General features: G+C 47.9%; 4 protein-coding genes across 4 annotated transcripts; 1 reads left to right on the forward strand and 3 right to left on the reverse strand.

The window, feature by feature from the left end:
- Positions 1-302: 302 nt before the first annotated feature.
- MCYG_03820 (pre-mRNA-splicing factor ATP-dependent RNA helicase prp22) lies at positions 303-4498 on the reverse strand (the record flags this gene model as incomplete). The annotated part of the gene is made up of 3 exons (XM_002848268.1): positions 303-553; positions 613-4123; positions 4193-4498. 3 exons carry the CDS (start codon positions 4496-4498, stop codon positions 303-305), a joined length of 4068 nt encoding a protein of 1355 aa, XP_002848314.1.
- Positions 4499-5011: 513 nt separating this feature from the next.
- Positions 5012-6324, reverse strand: MCYG_03821 (uncharacterized protein; the record flags this gene model as incomplete). Its single annotated transcript, XM_002848269.1, has 5 exons — positions 5012-5381; positions 5454-5833; positions 5899-5966; positions 6024-6060; positions 6121-6324. The coding sequence occupies 5 exons, from the start codon at positions 6322-6324 to the stop codon at positions 5012-5014; spliced, it is 1059 nt and encodes a 352-aa protein (XP_002848315.1).
- A 4581-nt stretch (positions 6325-10905) lies between these two features.
- MCYG_03822 (conserved hypothetical protein) lies at positions 10906-12510 on the forward strand (the record flags this gene model as incomplete). The annotated part of the gene is made up of 2 exons (XM_002848270.1): positions 10906-11760; positions 11824-12510. 2 exons carry the CDS (start codon positions 10906-10908, stop codon positions 12508-12510), a joined length of 1542 nt encoding a protein of 513 aa, XP_002848316.1.
- Positions 12511-18944: 6434 nt separating this feature from the next.
- MCYG_03823 (cell division control protein 25) lies at positions 18945-23690 on the reverse strand (the record flags this gene model as incomplete). Its single annotated transcript, XM_002848271.1, has 5 exons — positions 18945-19311; positions 20017-20284; positions 20348-20564; positions 20626-23507; positions 23618-23690. The coding sequence occupies 5 exons, from the start codon at positions 23688-23690 to the stop codon at positions 18945-18947; spliced, it is 3807 nt and encodes a 1268-aa protein (XP_002848317.1).
- Positions 23691-23740: the final 50 nt, after the last annotated feature.

Genomic DNA, 23740 nt, shown 5'->3' on the forward strand with positions numbered 1-23740 from the left:
ATTGCTTTACAGCGGGCGAAGAATGCCACATCTTCCCCTAATGTACTTACAGCAGTATCTATTAGATTTGGCTGTGATTCATGCTAAATCAATATTCTAATGTATATTACCTTTTTATTTGCACTGATCTAGCCAAATATTTAACCCCCAGAGGGTTACGCCGTTTGCTTAAAAACTGACATGACACGATGCATGAGCATTCGTCTATTCCACTTTTTTTTCCTCCCAGAGGCGAACCGAAAGCACCTATCCAATAGATTACCTTGCATGGAATGAGACCCAACAGTAGCAACCAATCCTGTTTAAAAATCCTGGCCATTAAGCAAAACAAGGTGACGAACAACTTCAATGACTTCATCTTCCTCCACATTGAGGCCAGGGTTATCGATTTTTCGTCTCAATACCTCATCAAGCATCATTCTCAACCTAGAAATCAGAACTCCAATCCGAGCCCAACCTCTGAGTCTAAGCCATTCATCAACCAGTACGCCTCTACCAAGCGTGTCCAGTGTCACTTGCCCGGTGAATAATAGTAATGCATAAGAGTTAAATGCTATTCGGATTGGAATTAGTTGTACACGCTCAGCACCTGGGATAAGAAGAAGTACTCACGCGTCACATCTCGAATGAAGACTTTGCTCGTCGCCATTTTGGTAAAGTAACTCACGTACTGTGCAGAACCCGAAAATACTTGCGCATCAAACAAGGTTGAGCTAGGGTGCACAAATACTCTTCCATTCTCTTGGTTAAAGTATTTGATCGTACGGGCTTCGGGGTCAAGCTCGATCGTCCCTGTCATCGAAGCAGCGAATTTCTTCTCAGGGAACGAGATCGATGCAATCTGAGGATTGAAGGCACCCGAGATCAAAGCACGGATCAAATAAGTATTTTTGTCGTGACGATTCCATCGACTCTGACTTTCAGGGTCCTTGTAATCTACAGGAAGAAGTGCAGCATCTTTCAATGACCCAAGGAGCTGAGCTCGATTGGATGAGATATCCTGTAGAGTTTGAGGAAGGAGAAAGTTGTCCCGGCACCATGTCTGGGCTTTTCGGTAGCCCTGCTCTCGAACCTTGTCCACCCACTGTTGGTATGCAGCTAGGTCGGTAAGAAGGTCCCCATCTCCACTAGAGAACGAACTTCTAGCCTCCTTTGCCTCTTCACGGGCTTCCCTTGGGCTTGCAAAAGGGCTCTTAACAGTTAAAATAGCAGCGATGGTAAGGCATGCTTCAATGCATCCGAATATAACGCCATAAACCATTAATTTGGCACAGCGCAAATCCGCTGGAATTATTGACAGACAGCGGCCGAGAGCTGTTAGCTGATCATTGTCAAGAGCTCCCATACGGTGAAGCATGTGCAGAGCTCCGCCCACGGCAACATTGTCTGGAGGAGTAAGAGTGTTTGCAAGAAAGCCGGGTACGTTTTGAATCCCTCTCATCGCCTTTACGGAAAGGCAGAGTTGTTCAAGTGGGACACGCCGAATTTCCGGTTCAGGTCGGGAGGCCATATTCTGTTCCGCGTTTCGAGTGTATAGTTTATAACAGGTACCATTACGCACACGTCCGGCTCGACCTCGGCGCTGTTTACAAGCTGCTTGGGATGCCCAAGTTTCTTCTAATCGCACTATGTTGTCGACAGGGTTATATCTCGTTTCTTTCACCCGACCGGTATCTATTACCGCTACAATATCATCAATTGTAATGGATGTTTCTGCAACATTTGTGGCCGCGATTACTTTTCGTTTTCCTTGTGGAGGTGCATAGAAGACTCGCTTCTGTTCGCTGGGGAGCAGTGAGGCGTGTAGGGGTAGTAAATGGGCGAAATGAAGATGCCTCATGGAAGATAAACACCGATCTATTTCCATAGTTCCTGGTAAGAAGATCAGGATGCCACCGGGTTCGTCACCCAGCTGGGAATCAATATGCTGCACGGTGCTTGAAATGAGGTCGTAATTGATTCCACCCCCAAGTCTCTGGATGGTTTTGCCCAGAGATGGCTCGTTTTCATCTGAGTGTTCATATGGCATATTTGAATCAAAGCCAGTATTTCGGAGGATATCATCAAGATATATATCGTCGACAGGGAACGTTCTGCCAGGAATTGTGACTCTTCCCACCTGTTTATCTCCGCCAAAATAGTTGATAAACATATTGGCATCAAGAGTGGCACTCATGAGGATAAGCTTAAGGTCCTTTCGGATTTTCAGCGCTTCCTTTAGCACAGCAAGAAGAAAATCAGTATCCAGGCCACGTTCGTGGACCTCATCAAGAACCACATGGCTGATATCAGCCAAAGCCTCAACCACGCTTTCACCAGCCGTTTGCAGACGCCGCAGCAAAACACCGGTTGTCATGAATGTGATTTTAGTTACACCTTGTGTAGATTTTGAATCTCCCCTGATAATGTATCCAACATCATCACCAACTTTTGAACAACGCTCTGCACTGACCCGATCAGCAAGGCCGAGGGCTGAAATTCTTCGCGGTTGCGTACAGACAATGTTTGCCGACGAACCAAGGTCTCGCCGGATCAAGTCATCCAATATAAACTGGACGCACTGTGTACTTTTTCCACTGCCTGTCTCGCCAGAAACTATTGTGACCTGGTGCGAGTACACCTCATCCAGAATTTCATCTTGAATATCCCACGCTGGCAGAGATTGCCTTGCCTTGAGCATATTTTGTTGCTGGGGTGTTGACTGTTTGGCTTCCCAGTTACGTCGGATGTCATCGCTTCCTGGACCCTTGGGTCGAAACTCCATTCCTCTAGTCGACTTCGATTTTGTGTCAAAGGTTCTGGATGCCTTGCCTTCATTATTCACATTATCGCCAGACTCAACGGATATGCTTCGTAGTTTCCCGGGGTTCTCTAAAATACGGCGCAGGTTCTCATTCAGCCAGTCAATTATATTAAATATCATCGGCTCTCCTCCGAGATCAGTCAGTGCATGCTGTACAGCCTGCCTCGTTGCACTCAGTCTAATATAAGCAGGTATTTCCTTTGTGAGAATGGCCACAACTGGGGGGGCTGCCGGGTAAGTAGCAATAGCCGGGTTCCAGAAGGAGTATGTGACAGTTGGCAAAGACTCGGTCTCCGACGTGACTTGACATGCATTTTCAGACAGCCGCTTATACTTGGTATCAAAAATAGCTTCTAGAGTTTGGTGTTCTTCCTCCCAAACGGCATTAACATTATTTAGAGCACCAGGTTTAGTAGCGAGATCTTGACTGTAAATTAACATATGCTGAAGGGCTTCAGCAGCGAGTCGTTCATCATTCCCATATTTATCAAGAACTGAGCAGCACAAGTCTGCTGAGTATCCGGCAGCAGTGAGCCGTTTGATCTTAGACTCTCTCACAAGGTCATTGCTTGCCAATGTTATGCCAGCAGTATAGCCTTCCGGTAGACTCCACGGAGGAAGATCATCCTCTGGTATATGGATGAGTAGCCACTCAAGAGCCTCCTCTCTATCTTTACATTCCGAAAGTGCTTCCTCAACATGGCTCTTTCGAAAACCAAGTTTGGTGAATTCATCCACCATGCTCTTTTTCCCAGCTTCAGATATCTCAACCCTATATGGGTTCCAGATGGCTCTTCGCCGAATAAGGTCCTCAACTCTTCCACGAGCTTTGTCACCCATGTCAATTTTTGGTGCCTTTAGCCAGCGACCTGCTGTACTACCATTACTCCTACCCTCAGTAGATGCGATCCCGAGTTGAACGCGATCTTCTCGTTGTTTCGATGATTCCTTTGCTTTTTGCTCCTTCCGCCGTGTAAGCTCAGCAGCCGCGTTATTTCTTTCCTGAAATGTGGTGAAGGGATCAGCTTCATACATCCACCCATTCCCGTTCTTCACATCATCTGCTTTGAGTGTTGCAAATTGGTCTTTCCAAAGATCACGGAAGGTTGGCGGCATCATCATGTGTAAATTTAGCCTGTTGCATACTAGGAACAGAGTGTAGGCGGCAGCAAAGTGACGGGCCTCCACAGCTGTTGGCTGCACACCCAGTTTCTTATGTGAGGGCGGCAGTCGAAATGGTGGTAGAGTCACTGTTTCGTTCGTCTTCGGGTTGACTTTTTTCAATATGACGCCTGCTAGAAACCCATCTGGAGTTTTGATCTATTCCGTCAGCATCACAAAGATCAAAAGTAATAGCACTTGGAGATAACAATAATCTAAATAACCTACCGTTGTATACTCAGGTTTTACCCACTTTTGCTTTTGGCAATGCTCTGAAAGCATGTTTACAGGTAATTTCCCCGTCCATGACGCGCCTCCTACAACCGCCCTCACAGAGGGCTTCTTGGGCTCTTCTGAGTTATTTGATGCCTCTCCTCCAGCATCTTTCTTTTTGGACTTGGCTCCAGCTTTCGTCTTTTTAGCCTCATTTTTGTCGCCAGCAGCAACAAAGTCAGAAATAGAAATCTCTGCCGGCTGCGAGCCTGAGGTCTTCTTGGGCCCAACACGATTTCCGCCGCCCCTTTTTGGGCCCATGATCTCGAGAGCACAACGAAGAATCGGCTGCCGTCCGCCAAAATATTCAACTGTGTTTCTTGAAGGCGAAAGTTGTGTCGCGAATTTAGGCGTCTTAGTCAGCCGTCGATAAGGCTCGCTCAAGAACTCCAATACTCCACCACAGCTTGCGAAGAAGCTTAGTTAGTCCATGATAAGGAAGAGCAAAGACAAGAACCAGAAAAAGAATGCACTTGACCCTGTAAACACCACTAAATATACAGTAATATCGCATAATCTGAAGCTGTGCTTTAAAGCAACATTCCTGCCAATAACTCCATCCGTCGGAATCGTCATTCGTCAATACATTTCCCTTATCTTACTCCTCCTAAACGCCAAAACCACCCAAACTTTAGAAACATTAGCAGCATAGAATCTCATCAAACATGCAAAACACCAAGTAAAGCCAACCAGGGAGAGTAAGCGTTGAGGAAAAAAGAAATAAAAAAAAAGGCCAAACGGCGAGAAACCACTTGTACCAGAAAGTTTACAGCCCTATCCCCAGGATGGGAAGATGATATTGGCAAGACCGTAGGAATTGGGCAACATTGTTTGCATCTCGGAAATTGAAGTACTTCGTGAGCTCTGCAGTGAGCACCACCCGGTAACACAAGGGCTATCAGACTTTGACGTAGAAGCTTCACTGGCGGCGATAGAGTTGCTGTCACTGTATTGGAAAGCCGGGAATAGAGACGGGATAAGCTTTGATAAAGGGATTCGAATCATTGGAAGACAAGCACATATGATGGCTGTATTGGCTTCGATAGTCGTCCATAACGTAGATAGTGCTGTTTCTTCATTCACATCGCTTGCTTTAGATGATGTGTTAAGGGTAAGCATCCTAGTAATTGAAGTTCCACAAACACTAATTAGCAACAAGTGTTAGCCAAAATAACTTTATGTTGTAGCATAGAGTAATGGTGGAGATGGAACATACAATACACCAAGGGCAAATACCACAATCAGTGCAAGCTTTTGTCTTTGAGGTAACTTCAGCCCCTTAATGACCGGCATAGGGAGTATGAGGATCATAACATCTGTCAAAGTATGCAACGCAGCATTCGCGTACCAGAATGCCGTAAGATTAATGCAAGAACCAGGAATTGCTCTACTCCAGGCCTTGGGAATAGGGTCACACTGGAAAATTGTGACTAAAAAGGTTGCAATTGTGTAGAGGATTATGTAGATGAATAAGATGTCACAAATGAGTTTGAATCGAAACCTTTCGGTGTCGAAAATCTTGCGATAGAGCAGGAGAATTGACAGTTTTGTCATATTTATAGTCACCCTATAAAGCATCTGGAGAGCGAAATACAACTATTATAATAAAGAGAGTCAGTGTAAACATACACACAAAGATATGATAACTATGGACAACTTACTTCAAGGGCCGTTTGCAGATCGCTCTTTGAGACTTCAGATGAAGGACGGCCATAACCATGATTGACAGCTTCTTAGAAGTTAGATATACGGAACCGTAAAATATTTGTGAACACGTATAACATGCCTACAATATTCACCGTGTTCATCGCCACGCAGATGACCTGGCATTATTATTCCTAGTGAGCGATCGAGAGCAACCAAACGAGCTGGTGGAGACTTACCAATGACCCGATGATAACATAGTCGTCTGATGCCAGTTTCTTGCTTGTTATCAAACGAACAACAACGCGATTCAAGACAAGGGCAATGGCAACGCTGGTCATCACAATATCTATGGTTACCATGCTAGAAGCCGGTCCACCGAGTCCAAATGAACGCGTTGAGAGGAGAACGCGAGGCGTAAAATGGTCAAGGATCGGTGCCATCGCCGAGCTAGAGAAAAAAAAAATGTACAAAAATATGAAAAAGACGGTGCTTAGCAGAAGCAAGAGACAATGCACAGCTGGAAGAAAGAAAGAAATAGAGCAGAAATTGACAGAGAGTAAAAAACAAAGAGCAACGTGAAGATATTAAGTGTTTTAAGGAGGGATGTAGTGGAAGAAAGATAAGAAATAGTTCAGGACATAAAGGGAAGTAGAAAAGCCAGGCGTCACGTAGACAATTTGTTAATCCAATAAAAAGTAGAGATATAATATTGGGTATATGAACGCGTGAGTCCAGCACACGCCAGCCACAGTAAAGAGAAGAATCAAGAAAGTAGGATGGAAAAGAACATCAAGCTCATCCGGTGAGTTTGAAGATAAAAACGGAAGGGTGAGTAGATAAAGACTAAGAAGAGCAACTCTGGATATGAACCATTACATATTTATCATAACCCCAGCTATCCTCTGCAGTTGGCTGGAAAGAGGTTTATTTCCATAATAGCAAAAGCCCTTTCAACGTTTCTAATGAAGTTGACACAGCGAGGTACAGATCTTCTTGCTGTAAACAAGGAAATGCAGGTATGGGGAAATGGAGCCACACGCATAGAAGGGTATCTGAAACATGCGCTCGGATAGATTCGAAGAATTGAGATATAGGAATGGTTTCGTCGTTCGTAGGAAATAAGAGATAAATAAGGCGTACGTTTGAAACAGGCACGCATGCCATGGCTAGGGCCGATCCGCAGTAATGTAGCAAATTAACAGGTTATGGGAACCCACCACCAACGTTGGGCATAGATAACGGGGTCTGTCGCGCCAAAGTTGCTTCCTTATGCAGATGAGTAGCCTCGGGGGCCACTGTGTTTTTCTCTATAAAGGATCACCCTCCAAGCCATTATCTGATACTGGCGAGCTGAGGAACCAATAGTAACAAGTAAATGAGAGGCCAAATATTCTTATTCTACCCTTCCACAAGAGCTGAGGATATAAAGTCCTAGATAATGGGGGGTATAAGCTGACTTGTGTTACCGTATGGGAAGCCTGAACACGATGGAGGCACCCTCAAAGCCGTTAGCAACGGATAATGTGATGCTTTAAACCAACTATTATCCGGTTTCATCGAATAAAAGCAAATTGTATATATACAATTGCATATTAGCCAGTAAGAATAATCAAAATAGATTAAGGAAATAAAGGAAAGTGGCCTTGTATACATAGTATGCAGAAAGGGTCCTGCTCAGCCTTAAACTCAGCGCTTGCATAGAGACGTTCAAGACGAGCAAACCATAAATAGATCACATCACGCTAAAAATCTCGCTCCTAGCTGAGTTCTCAGTAAATAAAGGGCAAGATATAAGCTCATTGGTCAACCCGTAGATACGCCTTAAATGTAGCCACCACAATGTTCTCTTACATCTTTGTTCTTCTGACGACGAAGAAAAGCATTTGGTTGGAACAAGGAGTGTCACATGACTATCACATGATGCCTTTAACCTTCCAGGCGGTACAGCGCCAAGAATAAATATACGGCCCCGATGTCAACCTTAATTTGTGAGGGGATATAAAAGCTAGATTAACACTTCAGAAAAGACTGCCAGTTCGTGCTGTCGACTAAAGGCGCAGTTCCTTCAATAGGGAAAATGCATTATCAAATGGGCTTTGACTTGAGGTATGAGAATTGAGGGTAGAGAGAATTCCAAGCTATTAACCCTCTTAAGACAGAAGTATATAATGATGAGAAGCATCCTGCATTTATTCCTGCGCTCCTAAGATCTATGAACATCGTATTCCATAAGTCTTGTGGGTAGTTTCTAACCTAATACCCTTTTAAACAGGAGGTTGAAACTATCTGTGGGAACCTTGTTTCCTAGACCTTCAGCATCAAAAGTACAATTTACAACATGCACGGATAATAAAAGCGGAAGGTAATCGATTCTGTGCAGTGGCGAATTGTATGGAAGTCTAAGAGCTTCAAGCTAGCTCTGTAAATCCCTTCTCTTTCTCGCGTGCCTCTGTAAAACTGCAACCATCTGTCCGGAACACTCTAATAGTTCGCACTCATCATAATTGGTGTTGTGAACTTGTATTCGCAACGGGGTCTGCTGAGGTTTCCCTGGAAGGGTAGATATAATATATACAATATTGAACCGGTGGCATACAAAGGTCCATAATGTATTCGGATGATAAAAACCCTTCACTACTGGCTAGGTGAGTACCCATTCTCCATTTAGAACCATATATTGAAGCCCCGATCTCATTAGTAGCAGTAATAGTAGCACCGGCAGTTTTTGTAGTAGTAGGAAATCCAAGAGAACCGTGAGAGGTAGAAGCAAGAATTTTAAACACATCGCTAATCTTAATCTGAACTAACCCGCAACGTTTGCAGTAGCAGCGGCTGCTTGAATAGGCTCAAAGAAGCCGACCAAAAATGACGGTCGCGATGTTGGGGAGAAAGCAGATAGAGTGAGGTAGTCAGCGCAGCGGAAGCATATGGACAAGACAGAGAGACATGTCCGATGAAGTTCGATGCGGTCCAATTTAGCGAGCTTTACCTAGTTCAACGATCTGCTGTGCCGCTATAGTTCTTAGAGTAGCTCAGCTAACCCTGTAGAAAGTTGTCGAATTCTGCCCGTCGGCCAAAAAGGCGAGCCCACGTTGATTTATGGCAGAGACTAGTTATTAATTGTTGACATGGGTGTATTGGCTTCACCGCATGCTCTCTGATGAATAGAGTTAGTATTTAACTGCCACTATCGGTTCCCTGCATTGCGGACCGGTATAGAATAGTGGTACCATGTCATGATGTGTAGTGAGGACCACAACAAAAGATGGCTAGGGGAATATAGATCGGTGTCTAGGTATTGTCCAGACGGCCTTTAAATACTCTACTTATGACTTGGTTGGCGACTCTTCTTGGAAAATTCCATAAATCCGGGTTGAACAAGCTCGCACACCCTAGAAGGGTAGTCTCTTGCCACTATTTCATAGCTCTGTATCTGGGATGCTTGCTTGTTTATCTACTCAACGGGTATTTAGACCTTTTCAAGAGGAATTTGGGGAATTTAAAAAGTACCTGTTCCACCCATGAAGGCCTTGCTTGCCTATCTAGGCTCTCTATGTATCCACTGTACGTTGGATAGATGGCTTGGGCTTTTCTTTCGCCTTGCTTCGGACAATGAAGTTATTAGAGGGATATGGACTAGGGTGCAGCGGGCGAACCAAATATCTCTGGTTTGAAACAAGATTGAAGTTTCTAGGAGATATATTTTCAATAAATAGGTATAATGTCGATGAAGTGAAGGCGTAGTATATTCACCACAAGGCTTATGGTCGAATGAATATATGTTTGCTGAATAATGAAGCTGTTGGAATGTACGTATGTAGCCACTTCACCTTGGCTAAGTATTCAGAGGATTGCTGGAATAGGAGATCTTCAAGTTGTATTCACTCCATAGCTATAACCAGTTAATTATTATATACCTTGGGTACGAAGTACTCCGTACAGAGTAGTTAATATCAAATGGCAACCAGTTAGTAGCGGGTTGGTGATTCAATAAATTTGAGCCTTCGGCTTGCAGGGCCAGGGGCCAATACGATATGATATGATGCTGGCCTTTTCTACCACGGTACCCCTTAGAGATACCGGAGAATATCGCTAGAGTTCAGGTCACAACGCTTCAAGAAGGAAAGGAATGATTACTTTAGTGGCAAGCAGATGGCCGTGGGAAGCCCCTGGCTTCTATGTACGGAGTACCCTATGTGAACTTGTACATATGAGTCGGCGATTCGAGGATGGCTCGGAAACAAGTCAATGTGGAAACGCTACGCATAAGCCCTGTCAGGCCAAGTTTCATGCAAAACAATGCTAAGGTTAACGGCGGGAAGCTTGGCTGTGCAGGGCCTGGGACCCTTGTCATCAATATATAGATCCTGCAATTGATATAGATGATGGGCATTAGCTATACGTCAAGCCAATATTAATGACAAGCTGATAAACACGGCAAGCTGGACAATCACTCGTTTGATCATTCTGGAGCCTATTCCCCCATTAATTAGACAAGACAAGCCGTTTGCGGCCGGACTCCATGGCGCATCTCAGGCAAAACTGTCAATGCACTATCGAAGCACAACTTCTTTCTAGATGACTCTAAACATAAACTTACATAGTATAACCAGCTAACCCTTATGTATCCCAGGTGCTCTAAAAAGTATACGGTACACTTCGCACCATGGTAGTATGGACACGCAAGTTTATCACCATACACTAAATAATGAGATCGCCATCATCTGCCACAGTCCCCTGCTAACCCGGGGTTTGATATGGGGCAAGAAAAAACTGAGATCGACTCATTTGGAGCTCTTGGCCGGGGTCAGGGAACGGCAAATGATGGATTCCAAACTGATCGACACTCTAACCCGGCTTCTGCGAGTATGAGTGAGAAGGCTTGAATATCGCCATGCATATAAACATGTATATGCCCTTGTTGCCCACTAGATATAATACTCGTAAATCTGGAAGAGAGCGGGAGAGAAAGAAAATCCGAATTGAATCCATTGCTGCTGGAAACCTCGAGGCTGCCCAAGATGCAGCGCTTCAACCCCCTTGGCATCTCCTGCCTAGCTACTCTCCTGACTACCTACCTCGGCGCAGTATCAGCACAGTCGGCTCCTGAACCGAGCCTCTGGCCGCTGCAGACGTTCCAGAGCACAGATATCCAGACACCCTTCTTTAACGTCACAAAGAAAGGCCAAACGGAACCTGGACTCATCTTCTTCAGTCCCAGAGATACGCGGCGGAAGATTGGACACCCCGCTATCTTTGAGGATAATGGCCAGGTTGTCTGGAAAGGCCCGGACGATGCAAGTACCTATGGCTTCAAGCCGCAGCTGCTTGACGGGAAGCCTGTAATTGTCAGCTGGTTTGGCTATGTCAACGATACTGGTTTCGGGCTAGGAGCTATGAGCATCTTTGACAGCTCGTATGAGAAGATCCATGAGGTTACCCTCCCCGGCGACGGTGATGACTACTACAAGACAATCTATGAGCCCAAGACATTCCCATCCTACATGGACAACCACGAGGGTCAGATCACCGAGCAAGGAACCATTGTCGTGACAGTTGTCAATGTCACCGAGGCAGACCTTCGTCCCGTTGGCGGACCTGAGAAGGGCTGGGTCGTCGATGGAGGCTTTTACGAGATCGATATCAAGACCAACGAAGTTCTCTTCCGCTGGAGTGCTGCTGAACATCTCGATGAGATCCCAGTCACCTTCTCTCGCAAGCCACTCGAGGGTGCCGGAACTTCTTCAAAGGACCCATGGAATTACATCCACATCAACTCCGTCCACAAGTCTGGTGACTCTTATGTCGTCTCCTCCCGATACTCATGCAACATCTTCCTCATCTCCAAGGAAGGCAAGATCATCTGGCGGCTCAACGTAAGTTCTCTTTCTCTCCCATAGCCCCGCCCCTACTCCATCTGCTAATCTGTTTAAACACAGGGCATAGACGGCGGCGACTTTGAGCTAGGCCCTGGAACCAACTTCTGCTACCAGCACGAAGTCCGTTTCGTCAGCCACACCGTCGACAAGATCACCCTGAGCACCCACAACAATGAAAACGCAGACTTCACGCCTGCCAACGAAACCAAACCGACAACCGGCCTCGTTCTCGACCTTGATCTCAGCACCAAGAAAGTCAGCTTGAACCGCATGGTATGGAACTCGGAGCGCCCTGTCGTCTCTCGGGCCCAGGGGAGCTACCAAATCCTTGGCAACGACCACATCCTGATGGGCCAGGGAGCCATCCCTGTGATCGAAGAGTACGACGCCAACGGCGCAATCGTCATGGACGCCCGCTTTGGCCTCGACAACACAGTCACTTCTTACCGAGCCTACCGCAGTGCCTGGGTTGGGACCCCGAAGACCAAGCCAAGCGTCAAGGTGTGTGGCGCCGACCCCAACGGAGCGGTGGTGCTATATGTAAGCTGGAACGGAGCCACAAACGTCGAGGCATGGAAGGTCTATTCCAGCTCTGACTCTGGAGAGCAAGAGATAGCCACCGTGCAAAAAAACGGGTTTGAGACGAGGATGGAGCTGCAGATGGCTGGCAGCAAGTTTGTGGTCCAGTCAGTAGGAGGACCAAACGACGGTGTCAAGTCTGACGTTATCACAGCTGAGAACTGTTAGACATGTGTATATACTGCTTTACGACTGTAATATGTTTTCCTGTTATTCATACTTGTTATAATATTAGTTGTTGAGATGTTTTTATGTCCATCGAGGTGTTTTCTACTTGGTGCTGACTAATCTCCAACTACCTGTCAAAAGAAGATTCCCGAGGTCGCTTCATTCGCACATGAAAGGCTCGATACTAATCCATGGATGGGATTGGGATTGGGCAAATCGCGATAACGAGAGGTCCTTATATATATATATCAAGCCCTCGATCTTCATATGAAGCCCCGTTTTATCTACTTCCCCTTTGTCCGATCTCCCACCTCTTTATCTTACTGATTGGTGACGAGCTACTGCTAGCGACCAACTAGTTCAACAGCTAAAAGACTCTTATCACCACCGCGCTCTCCGCCATAAAAGAAAGAGGCCTAGAAGAGACCTCAGGCAGGAGACAGACAAGTATGCTGCATGTTCTCGGCTGAATCAGGCTTCGAGGTTATCTAGTGGTTATATGGGGGGGGGTCCGGGTGGTGTTATAACCCGGGTTACTACGTACGTTATGCCAAGCCGCAGTGTAACCGATTATGTAAGCAGTTATAGCTTTATTGCGTATTACCGCCACTCAGGCCTCTTAGCCCAGCTCTGCTCTACTCTGCTCTACTCTCTCTACTCCCCCCCCCTGTACCCCTGTATATTTCGTACATACAATGGGCTAATGCGGCCAAATAAGTGAACAGATAGGTATTTACCTTACTATATACCGCATACCCTATTTCCGACCTTTATATTACCCCCTTTCCTCGTCCAGAATGGACCGTGCAGACGGCAGCATGAGTGCCCTGGACCGGCAGTCCAATATCAACGTTGCCCTGTTCGAGAACCAGGAGCGTACGCTCCTATATACCCAAAAGAACCGGCCTAAGAATACGCAGATCGCGTACAGTGCCCGGCAGGAGGAGTGGAGAGTATATACTTCCCTTTCTTACTACTATCTCCCGTCTCTTATCCCCCCGGCCTGGCTCCCTATCAGGCTGATATATATATATCCTTATGTCCCACTGCCGCATGTCTACAGGCTGACTGTACGGTATATCGATCGATTCCAATCCCAATAGGCATGGTGCCAAAGGGTTGGATTTGCGGACGGAGAGATTGTGTCCGAGCCGAAACTAAATATGTTCTTGCAGGAGGAGGTTATGTACAGAGAAATCAGGCCATCTCGATATAAGAAGAGCCGTACGAATATAGAGGGGGAGTCCGTTAAACAGACGCTATCAGAGGCATCGATCAAGGCGTACATTGCCGCTCTGGTGGACCTCTGGGGCGTACAGGTCAGCATGAGGACAAATACCCATGCATCCCCCAGGGGTGCACTGGTAAAGGGCCTGATTCGTACACGCAGACAGCAGGAGTCAAAGAGGAAGAGGGAGCAGTACGAGGACCGTGGCCTCAACTCCCTTCAGGATGGATATACCTCTGCTGAATTCGTACGGCTCATCCGATTCTGCTGGTCCTCTGGGTACAACGTTTCTGGCCAGCTGGAGCCGTTCCTCCGTACGGCGGCCGACCTTCTCCTTGCTCATACCCTTCTCCTCCGTGGTGAGGTACGGCGTAAGGTTCAAATGGCCGACCTCTTTACCCTGACTCTGGATAATGAGGGCCCAACTCCCTGCCATGCCATGGTTGTACTTATAGATAATGGCAAGACGAACCAGGATGGCCGCCGCGAGTACGGCACTGCTGTACGGCATAAGAACCCCCTTCTCTGTACGATGGCCAGTATTGGCTTCTACTTCTTTATGCGCTGGAATATTATGGGGGAGACACCACCCAACTTCCAGCGCCGGGAGCTCTGGTACGACCTTCTTGTCATCAAGGGCCAGAGTAATGTCAAGCCAATTGCGTACGAGACCCAGCTGCAGTGGTCAAACCGTGTGTACAAGGGGATCGGCCTTGGGATAAAGAAGAAGACCCATGCTGGACGGTCCCAGGGGGCCAAGTTTGCTGAGTTGGCAGGAGTAAATGAGGGCCAGATTCGAAGGGCTGGACGGTGGAATTCTGACTCTCTTACAACTTCCTATCTTACTAATATTCCCAGGAAGTTCGTACGTGCAATGGCAGGCTTCCAGCCGGTAGAAACAGGGGCGTACTATCTGCCGCGTACAAAGATTGAGCCGCCTGCATCCCTCAAGCAGGCACTCTGGCCTTGGGTCGATGAGTGGCTGCTCTGGCAGGCCTCGTACACCGGCTCTGGCTCTGAGGACGTACAGCTGCCTCCAGAGTCAGTGAGGTTCGATAGTGGGAAGGTGGACCACGGGGATCTTGCCTCGCAGGGGTTCCTCTATCTGCTTGACTATCTTCGTACAGTCATTCTGCAGGACTCTGTTCTATTTATGCAGGAGTTCCCCGGCCATCCAATATGGAGCCACTCCCTCTTTGCACGGGATGACTACCTCTGCTTCTCCCAGCTTGTACGAGACTCCCTGATAGATGTGGAGGAGCCGCAGGATGTCCAGCTTCGCCGTACGGTTCCTGCCATTGCCACGCGGCTGCAGACCATTGAGCAGTCCATTGTGCAGACTCTTAAGGTATCAGAGGAGCGGAATGTTGGATTCCTACAGACAATTGATAGGAATATCAAGGATATAGTGGACGGTACAGTGTCTTTCACCGTACGAGCCAATGCTCCAGGCTCGCCTCTGTCCGCTGCGGCCACTGCCACCGCCACTGCCGCCTCCACTCCATATGCCACTCCTAGGTGTATGCATGGAGCCATTCCCCATCCTTCCTTGTCCCCTTCCTGCTCCCCTCACCCCCCCTCTTCCTCTGCTGTAGCAGCCGCTCCCCATACTGGCCCCCCGCCCCTTTCTATGGGCTTCTCTCAATCCCGTACGATTGGGACCGTTATGGATCTCTGGCGAGAGTGGGCTGAGGGCCTTGGTGGCCGGCCGTCGGTACGGAGCATGGAGGAGGCATATGGGCCTAGATGGCGCCGCCACCGTCCTGGGGAGAGCATGATGTTCTCCCGCAGGAAGGTAGTGGTTGATGAGATCGTACGGAGGCAGCGCGTACAGAAGAAGAGCCTGTCCGTTGTTATTGAGGAGCTGGAGACAGTACGGGTAAAGCATGGCTTCTCATTAAATGCCTTGGTCAAGCACCTCAAGGAGATAAGGAAGCTAGCCTAAGGGAGTCAGTATAGGATATCTAATATAGAATATAGAATATGGATTGGTGTACGCTACTCTGTTCCTTACCGATATATATTTTTAAATAGGATTGGCCTCTGGCCTTGATAGATATACGTAGTAATAAAAAAATACTCTTTTCTTATACTTATACTCTATATATTAAGGTGTTGCTTGTACGTTGTTACTAGAAGAAAGGCTTCCTAATCGGGTTAGGCTGTACACGCTCTCGCTACACGTTGATATCAGCTTTGGCCTCACCTCCTCCCTCTTTTCTCCTTCTCTTCCTTCTCCTCCTTAGCCTATTCCACGTACACGTCCGGTAAGTCATCCCTTTTGGACACTATTCTATCCTCTCTGTACTCGTTTCATCGTCCAGAGCCGAGCTGCAGCCTATCCTGCCATCTAGGCCACGTCTGGGAGTCCTTGTACTGATATCCGGCCTGGGAATATGTGTACAGAATAGAATATCAGGTATGTTATGCCCTCCCCCTCCCCCCTCCCCTCTCCCCCCTCCCCCTTATCTGCCCTCTGCCCTCTGTACGATGCAGCAGGCATAGATATAGAGAGGGAAAGGGGGGAATAAATACTATTTGTACAGCCATAGGCCATAGTATACTAACTAGGTGGGTATAGGATAGATTCCAATCAATTAGTACCCCTATACTCTTTCTCTCCTCTTTTTTTTCCTCTTTTGAGATGTAAGTACGGCCTATTATCTATAATATCCTATCTATCCGTCCATAATATAGTATATATTAGTAAGGATATACTAATAAAAGATGGGATAATAGGCCTTTTAACAACAACACTGCTGGGGACGGGATGTAAGTTATATATCTAGCACCCTCCCCCACCCTACTCCGCCCCTATCCCTATCTAATACTGTACAATGCACGGCACGGGTATACTGACATGGATATAGGGCCCTTGTGCTGTACGACCGCCAGATCGCCCGGATGACGGACACGCCTGGTATCCTCAGGGTCGGTGGCCAGGAGCTTGCCCCGTACGTCCACAATGACTTGGGCCGTGCGGTATTGTCCCTCCCGGGACTCCATGTGCGCTATGTGCCGTACAGCATAGATGCACGGCAAATACTATCGCATCGGGCCTCGTACATTAACGGCCTGCTGGTCCAATCCAGAGGGAGGCCTGAGGTGCATGCCTGTACCGACTGTCGGGGACGTACAGGTCTCAGGCCTTTCACAGAGTGCGTCCGGCTCCCCGGCCACTTCGGCGGAGCATGTGGTAACTGCAAGTGGCGCGATCGTGCCTCCCACTGCTCCGTACGGGACGAGATACAGCAGGCACGTACGGAGGTCATAGTCCTGGACGATGACTCTGGGGATGACCGCCAGGTCATTGACCTAACGGGCGATGGGCCGGTACGACGGCCAAGGGCCAGGATAACTGGAGGAGGAAATGGGTCTTCGGCCAGCAGGGCCATTGTGCTTCTTTAAATGGGTAAGGACATGATTTCATTGATATCTTTGGACTGAGTGACTGCGTTCCATTTGGATTTGGGGCTTTTGCCCTACTGCACCCATCCCAGCCGTACGGGCCCTGTGTACGGCACCCTGGGCATGGCCTGCACCTCTCCGTGGTGCCTGGGACGAGTAGTCGAGCTTCAATGTACGCCCTCAGCCTGCATCTTGCAGTGCAATGATGGATGGGCAGGGAGCATGTACAAGAAGAGCTCGATGAAACTAAGCAGGCCAGGCCTTATATAATGATTACATGTACGTTGATTGATTGGATGAGCTTACTTGTACTAAAATTAACCTGAGGCATAACTTGCTGCTCGCCAAGCGGCCATATAACCCGGTTATATGGGGGGGCGCAGGCGTACGGCAGGCAGTTGTAACCGGGTTATATGGTGGGCAAGTTATAACCTGCGCTAACTTACACCTTCTATACCTTCGCTTACTATGTATATGCCGTCCCTCTCTCCTTCTCTCGCCTTCCCAGGGCCCCCCCCCCAGCCCCTTAATCTGCCTACATATATCCCGTAGGCAACAAGGAGCCGCGCGATCCGAGGCAACATCCTTGTTTGGTAGCGGCCAGTTCGAAATACACGTGTGTCTGCCTGTCTTGGCCGGCTTTTTTCTTTTCTTTCTTCTTTTCGGAAGTTACGTTAGCTCTACGCTGGCTTGCATATACATAGTACATACTCTAGTAGGGGGGGGGAGACGGGTTATGCGTATCCTTGTTCCGGGATTGCTATATATTCTGCTCTTATGAATGCAATTCTGCTCACACCCTGCTCAATCGCTGCTCTTTGGTCTGATGATTTATTGCTTCTAGGAACAGGCTACTAATGGAAGGTGATGTATCAATATTCTCTTTCTCCGCTCAGAAATAGTGTATGTATGTAGTGGGGGAGCTGAATGAATAGCCGGGGGGGTAAGGGGGGGCGTGGCCGGTGATAACGTATATATAATATATATATATATATATATATGAATACATATAATTTCATTCCACGGAAATGTGTGAAAATATCAAACATGAAACGCAATCCCAGTGATTAAAGCATGTATAGCCAGTCAGATTCTATATTTGGCGCCAAAAATAGAGTTGAAATGAAAGGACAAGATGCATAGACGTCCCTGCAGGAGAAAAGCTGTCTTCTGGATGAAAAAGGTAAATGATAAAAAGAAGAAGCAAAAAGAAATATAAGCAGGTACAGGTCGTTGGATAGACTGTTGAACGGATTAGAAGTATAAAAGCACTGTTGAAGATAATCGCTTCTTCCTGTGGGGCTAAGGTGGTTAGTTCGTATTCGATAGAAGACAGGGTCGAAAAAAAAATTGAACGAGGGACTTCGTCTAAGCGTTCATGACTTGGTTTTCATCAGTCATCTCGATGGGAATGGGAATGGTACAGGTGGATCGATACCGTTCTATTGGTGCCGGCTAGAGTATGGCATGCATGTATTCGCTAGAAGGGGGGAGGTTAAAAAAGGAGATAGAAGACTGTCGTAATCGGACATATACTTCGTTTAGTCTAGAGATGACGATAGGACAGCTTTCAGTCCGGTCCCCCCCGCCACGTGGGAACCGCAGAGGGAGGGGGAAAACGGGCCAGGTCGTGATCGATGGGACTGAAGATCCCATACTCTCAGCCGTTGAGGCTCGCATTCTCAATTTTGGGGGGGGGGGAAGATAAGTGAGATATACTCAAATAAGCCCTGGGCGGAAAAGCGGAGGTGGGACTAGCGGGTGAAAATTTTCCGCCGGTGGGTAAAAATTTCCGTACTCACGTTACCATCAAAGGCCACATGCCATGTTGGTAGGCAATGACGGAATAGTCGGCGATTGAGATGCAGCGATGGAACATAGCTAGGCGAGACGAAGCGAGTGGAACGGGGTTTATCTTGGTAATGGCCTGCAGGTTCATGCATGCCATAGGTACCGAGATACCCGCATTCGCGCAGCAGCGCATAAGCATCGCAAGCGGTCGACAAAATGGCTCCTCCCGAAGCTGCGGGGCGTCGTAAGAGCTGGCAAGGGAGGATGGTCCAGAGCGGAAGGGAGGGGGGAGCTTAGAGCTGAGATGAGCGGTGGTTGGACCAGCGGCCCATCGTCTCAGCTCCCCGAGACCCGAGAGATTTTTCTTTTCTTTGCTTGGTCATTCAGGCTACAAGAACCCTGACTCAGTAAGCAGTCTACATTGAGAAAGACGGGAATCATTAGCTGATTGGTTAATTCTCTCAAGTCAATCATAAAACGCTTGAAAATAAAGCCATAGATCCCATCAGAAGTTAATCCACAATCACGGACGAATAGAACTTATCAGGATGAAGGAGGGTGAAAGCATTAGTATCAGCAGCAGGTATGAGCAGCACGTCGTCGAAGGGTGAGATGATCCTGGGCCATGTCGATGTAATAGCGATCAGCTAGGCTGAATTTTTGCGACTTTCTTTTCTTTTTCTTCTTTTTTTAACTTGCTTCGAGGGTGTCGGTGCTTGTCGCTTGTCGCGTTTTGCTTTTTCTTTTCTTCCCCCCCCCCTTTTTGCTAGGGTTTTGCTGCTTCGACTGTGCCACAAATGCTTATAAAGCCTTGAGAATTTCCCAAAGACCAGCATTGCGGCACGTGCGCCATCTCAGATGGCGCATCGCGATAACCAAAAAAAGAACATCTGTACAAAGAACATCGCAGGGAAAAACGGGAAACAAGAAGGGGGGGTGACGCAAACGGGGAAGTAAAAAGGGAGAAAAAGAAAAGAAATGGGGGGAGGGCTTAGAGAGGAGGGACGGGGCAAGATCAATGTATGCCAACCGTTAGGGAGAGTGCAACGACCGATGGATCGTAGTAGTGTTTACCATACCTTGCAATTTTCTCATCTTCCCTTTCTCGGGGCTCAATTTCAAGGCTGCGCTCGTACATGTCGTGCACATCGCCAGCCGCCTGCATGTTGTTGAGCACATACTCCTGCAGCTCAGGCACAGGTATTAACTGGTAAGGCGCATTCTGGTACTGTTGGATGTCACGGATGACTTCCGCGGTCTTGGTCCGCTTGTTGAAGTTGATCAGGTCAGACTGTGTAAGGGATGGTATACCATCCTCGATAAAGGTGAGATCCGTTAGGTAGACGCCTACAGGCTATTAGTCATGCTTCAACACCTACAACTAAACGAGAGAAAAGGGGAAATCATTACCGAAGAAAGGAATGCACGGAGGATTCGCCAGATGGAGAGTCTCGCGGTACTCGCCAAAATTCTTAGTGCTAGCCATGACTTTACGGATCATCTCGAGAGTTCCGGCCGTCTTCTGGCTGACTTGCGCCCAGGTACGGGCCAGTCGATGGATTGGCGCTGTTCCAAGTGCAGAGATGATGGATGTCAAGGTAGAGTAGTTGTTTAGTTGTCGGCATTTCTATTAAACATGTCAGTAAGATGTTAAAACACTTAAAAAAATTATGATAACCTCCACTTACATCAGCAACAGAGACAAAGTGTTTAATAACAACAACTCGTCTCCTGACATCTGACTGGGTTAAGATCATCTCTGCCACCCAGTTAGTGAGCTGGTTAGAATGTAGAATTAGCGCCTTGACGTTAGGCGCTGGCTCGGCCTCGCCGGGTAATGCTTTTTTCTGCCATGTCTTGTTCAGACATTCCGTCGGCTTGATCTTAGCATACAGACGAGATTCAATGATCGTCAGCTGCCGTGCAAATTCCGTAGGGTCAATGTCTAGGAACTTGATTTTCTTCATATTCTTTGGTGTAATCGGCGTCGGTGCATTAGAGCTGATGGTAGGCACAAGACGTTTCGCTGTAGTCTCCTCCCCACGTAGGCGTTGCTCTATCAAGCTGACTAACTGTTGGGCACCAGGAGTCTTAGTCGATGCCACCGCTTCAGTGACGAAAGAGTGTATACGACCAAGCAAGCGTGTGTTTGCCTCGTCATTGGGCTCCATCCAGAAATTCTCAAACCAACTCTTAAGGATGTTCACAACACGGATCCGAATGGGGATTTGTTTCTGCTCAGTCCAAATCTGTAACTCCGCCTTGGTCAGGCCGTATGGAGGCTGTAGCGTAAAACGGTGTACTACCATCTCAAATAGCTCCGAAGCAGTCGTGAACGACCTATAGGTGAGAAGGAAAGTATCCTTGAATGATGGATCAAGCTTATCATGGCGGGTAAGTTGTTCGACCAGCCCGGCTAGCGTACCGCACTTGAGCTGCTGGGTATCACCTTTGACATCATAAAACACTTCCGCCTCATGGTCAAGTTTCAAGAACCAAGGTGTTTCTTCGGGCTCCCGAGCAGAGGCAGGCTCTCTTGGCACTGGTTGGCCAAAAAATCGTTGCGCTTTATCCAAGGATCGCGGTGGCTTATCCAAATCATCACCAACGCCATAGCTGGATGGTATTCCAATAGAGGATGGTGGACTCTTGCGTACCTTGTGAGGTTTGTATCCGTCTCCGTTTGATATTGAGCACAATTGACTTCCCTGTGGAGCTTGCTCCAATAGTAGGGTCAACGAGAACCCGATCTGCTGCATACAATTTGTAAGCTGCCTTGACATAAGGCGGGTATTGTTCAGACGAGTTTCGAGCGAATCGCCTCTGATTTCTGCCCATTCGTCACCCAGGGGTGCAGAGATGTGCTGACAGCTCATCACTAGGTCCGAGATTCCATCGTATACGCGCTGTTTCTGGACGCTGAAGTCAGCCAATTGCGGATTCTGAAGGTCTGAGCCAAAGTGTGACAGGTCGATGGACTCAATCAACGCCACCCACGGGCGAAAATTTTCAACTATCGGCACGCCAGCTTCACATATCGCGTCTCCAATCTCGGCATGGCTTTTTGGCGTGACTATTTTACCCTTGAAAGAAGAAAGTTGCTCTTCTAGCCGGCGAGCGCTGACAGCTAGCATCTTGCGAAGCTCTTCGATTCGCTCTAGAAGCTTCGAGTCAAGCGAGATAGACGGGCTGCGGTGTGATTCAGACTCGTGCTCCAAGAAGGAGGTTGGGTCCCTTCTTGCAAGGTTGTTATTCTGCCAGTTACCGCCAGACGTGCTGCCAGCAACAAATCCAGGCGTTAGGCGACGGATATCGTCTCCTCGTTGCTGCTTGGCAACTTCAACGTAACCGTAAACACCTTGTAGTACGCCCTCAGCTTCATGGAGACATTTGGTCGCGGAGTCTGGTCCCGGCCAGTCTGCCGCGGCAATATGTGAAGAGAGGACGAGTTTAGAAAATTTCGACATCATATCTCGGAAATGAGGGTAGAGCGCCTTGTTGGTGGAGATAATTGATGGATTTCCCGAGTGGTTATCGGTAGTGTCCGAGCCGGCAGCCAGAAGCATCCGTAGATGGTCGGATACATCCTCTGCCCTTCGGACGTATTCTGAACGCCGGCCTTCAATGATAGCCTGTCGATAAGCCTCGATTGCGTCTCGCATGTTACTGACAAGCGAATTCCAAGTTGGCTGAGGGGCCATGGAATCATCAAGGAAATATCGAGGAATAGTGGTAGAAATACCGAAGGGAAGAGATCGATCGGTAGCCGAATGCGAAGACATTGGAGTACCCATGATGGGCATGGAATCCGTGTTACCATTTCCAGCTCCTCCAAAATGTGGCGGATACGTTGATTTGAGGTCATACTGTTTTGTGATGGGCGATGGATTGATGGAACCTAAGGATGTTGCAGGAGAGACGCCATCAGATATGAACGATAGTCGCCGCCGCGATGCCATTAAGAGGGAGTCACCTTCAGCCTCTGAAGCAGAGCCATCATAGTCATCTTCATAGCGATCAATACCACGGGCCATCATTTCTGGAGGAGGCCGCGTGTGTTCGGGCACGTAGATGTTTGTGCGGTCACGAGGACCTGATTCGTTGACAGAAGTGGGCGTTTCTAGAGGTAATTCCATCGTGCTGTAGCCGGTCAAGGTGTTGTAGTAGAACAAGCGTCCGTCTGCGGTAGCCTGAGGGATCCAGAAGGCGGCCTCCTCTGGCTCGCCGTCTCCCGTGCTATCTATGGGTAGGATGGTGCCATCTTCATCTCGCAGGTTGCTATCAAGACCGTCGACATCATCTTCATATTCGTCATCCGCGCCAGACTCGGCACTCGCGTCACCAGCATGATCGTTGACAGCATCTGGTCCAGGAACGACAGCGCAATAGTTGCTTGGGAACCAGCCACGAACATCTCCAATAACGCCATCCCACCAGCCCGTCTCCAGCTGGTTCAAGACCTGAATGATATCGCCTTGCTCGAAGCTAAGGCTGGTATGGTCGTCCGACGTGTACTTGTACAAGGCTCGAACATAGAGAGCTGGAGGAGCCTCCGTCGGTGAAGCATAGCCTGGATACATTGTTAGTTGCCTTCATGTCTTTGTTTCCAAGGTAGTAGTAAACCAGTGCAGAGAGACGTAGAGTAAAGGTAAGAAAGAAAAAGGAGGAGGAAGTACAGACCATCATCAGCCGCCGTAGCCGCAGCGGCACCAGCACTGCCCTGGCTGGCGTAGCCATCACGGTTCGTAGCCATGACGCCTCCGAGCAAGAAAATCAGATAATACCTCGGCGGTCCTATTCAAT

The sequence above is a fragment of the Microsporum canis genome, genomic scaffold, assembly GCF_000151145.1.
Source record: "Microsporum canis CBS 113480 supercont1.3 genomic scaffold, whole genome shotgun sequence".
NCBI classification, from domain to species: Eukaryota; Fungi; Ascomycota; class Eurotiomycetes; order Onygenales; family Arthrodermataceae; genus Microsporum; species Microsporum canis.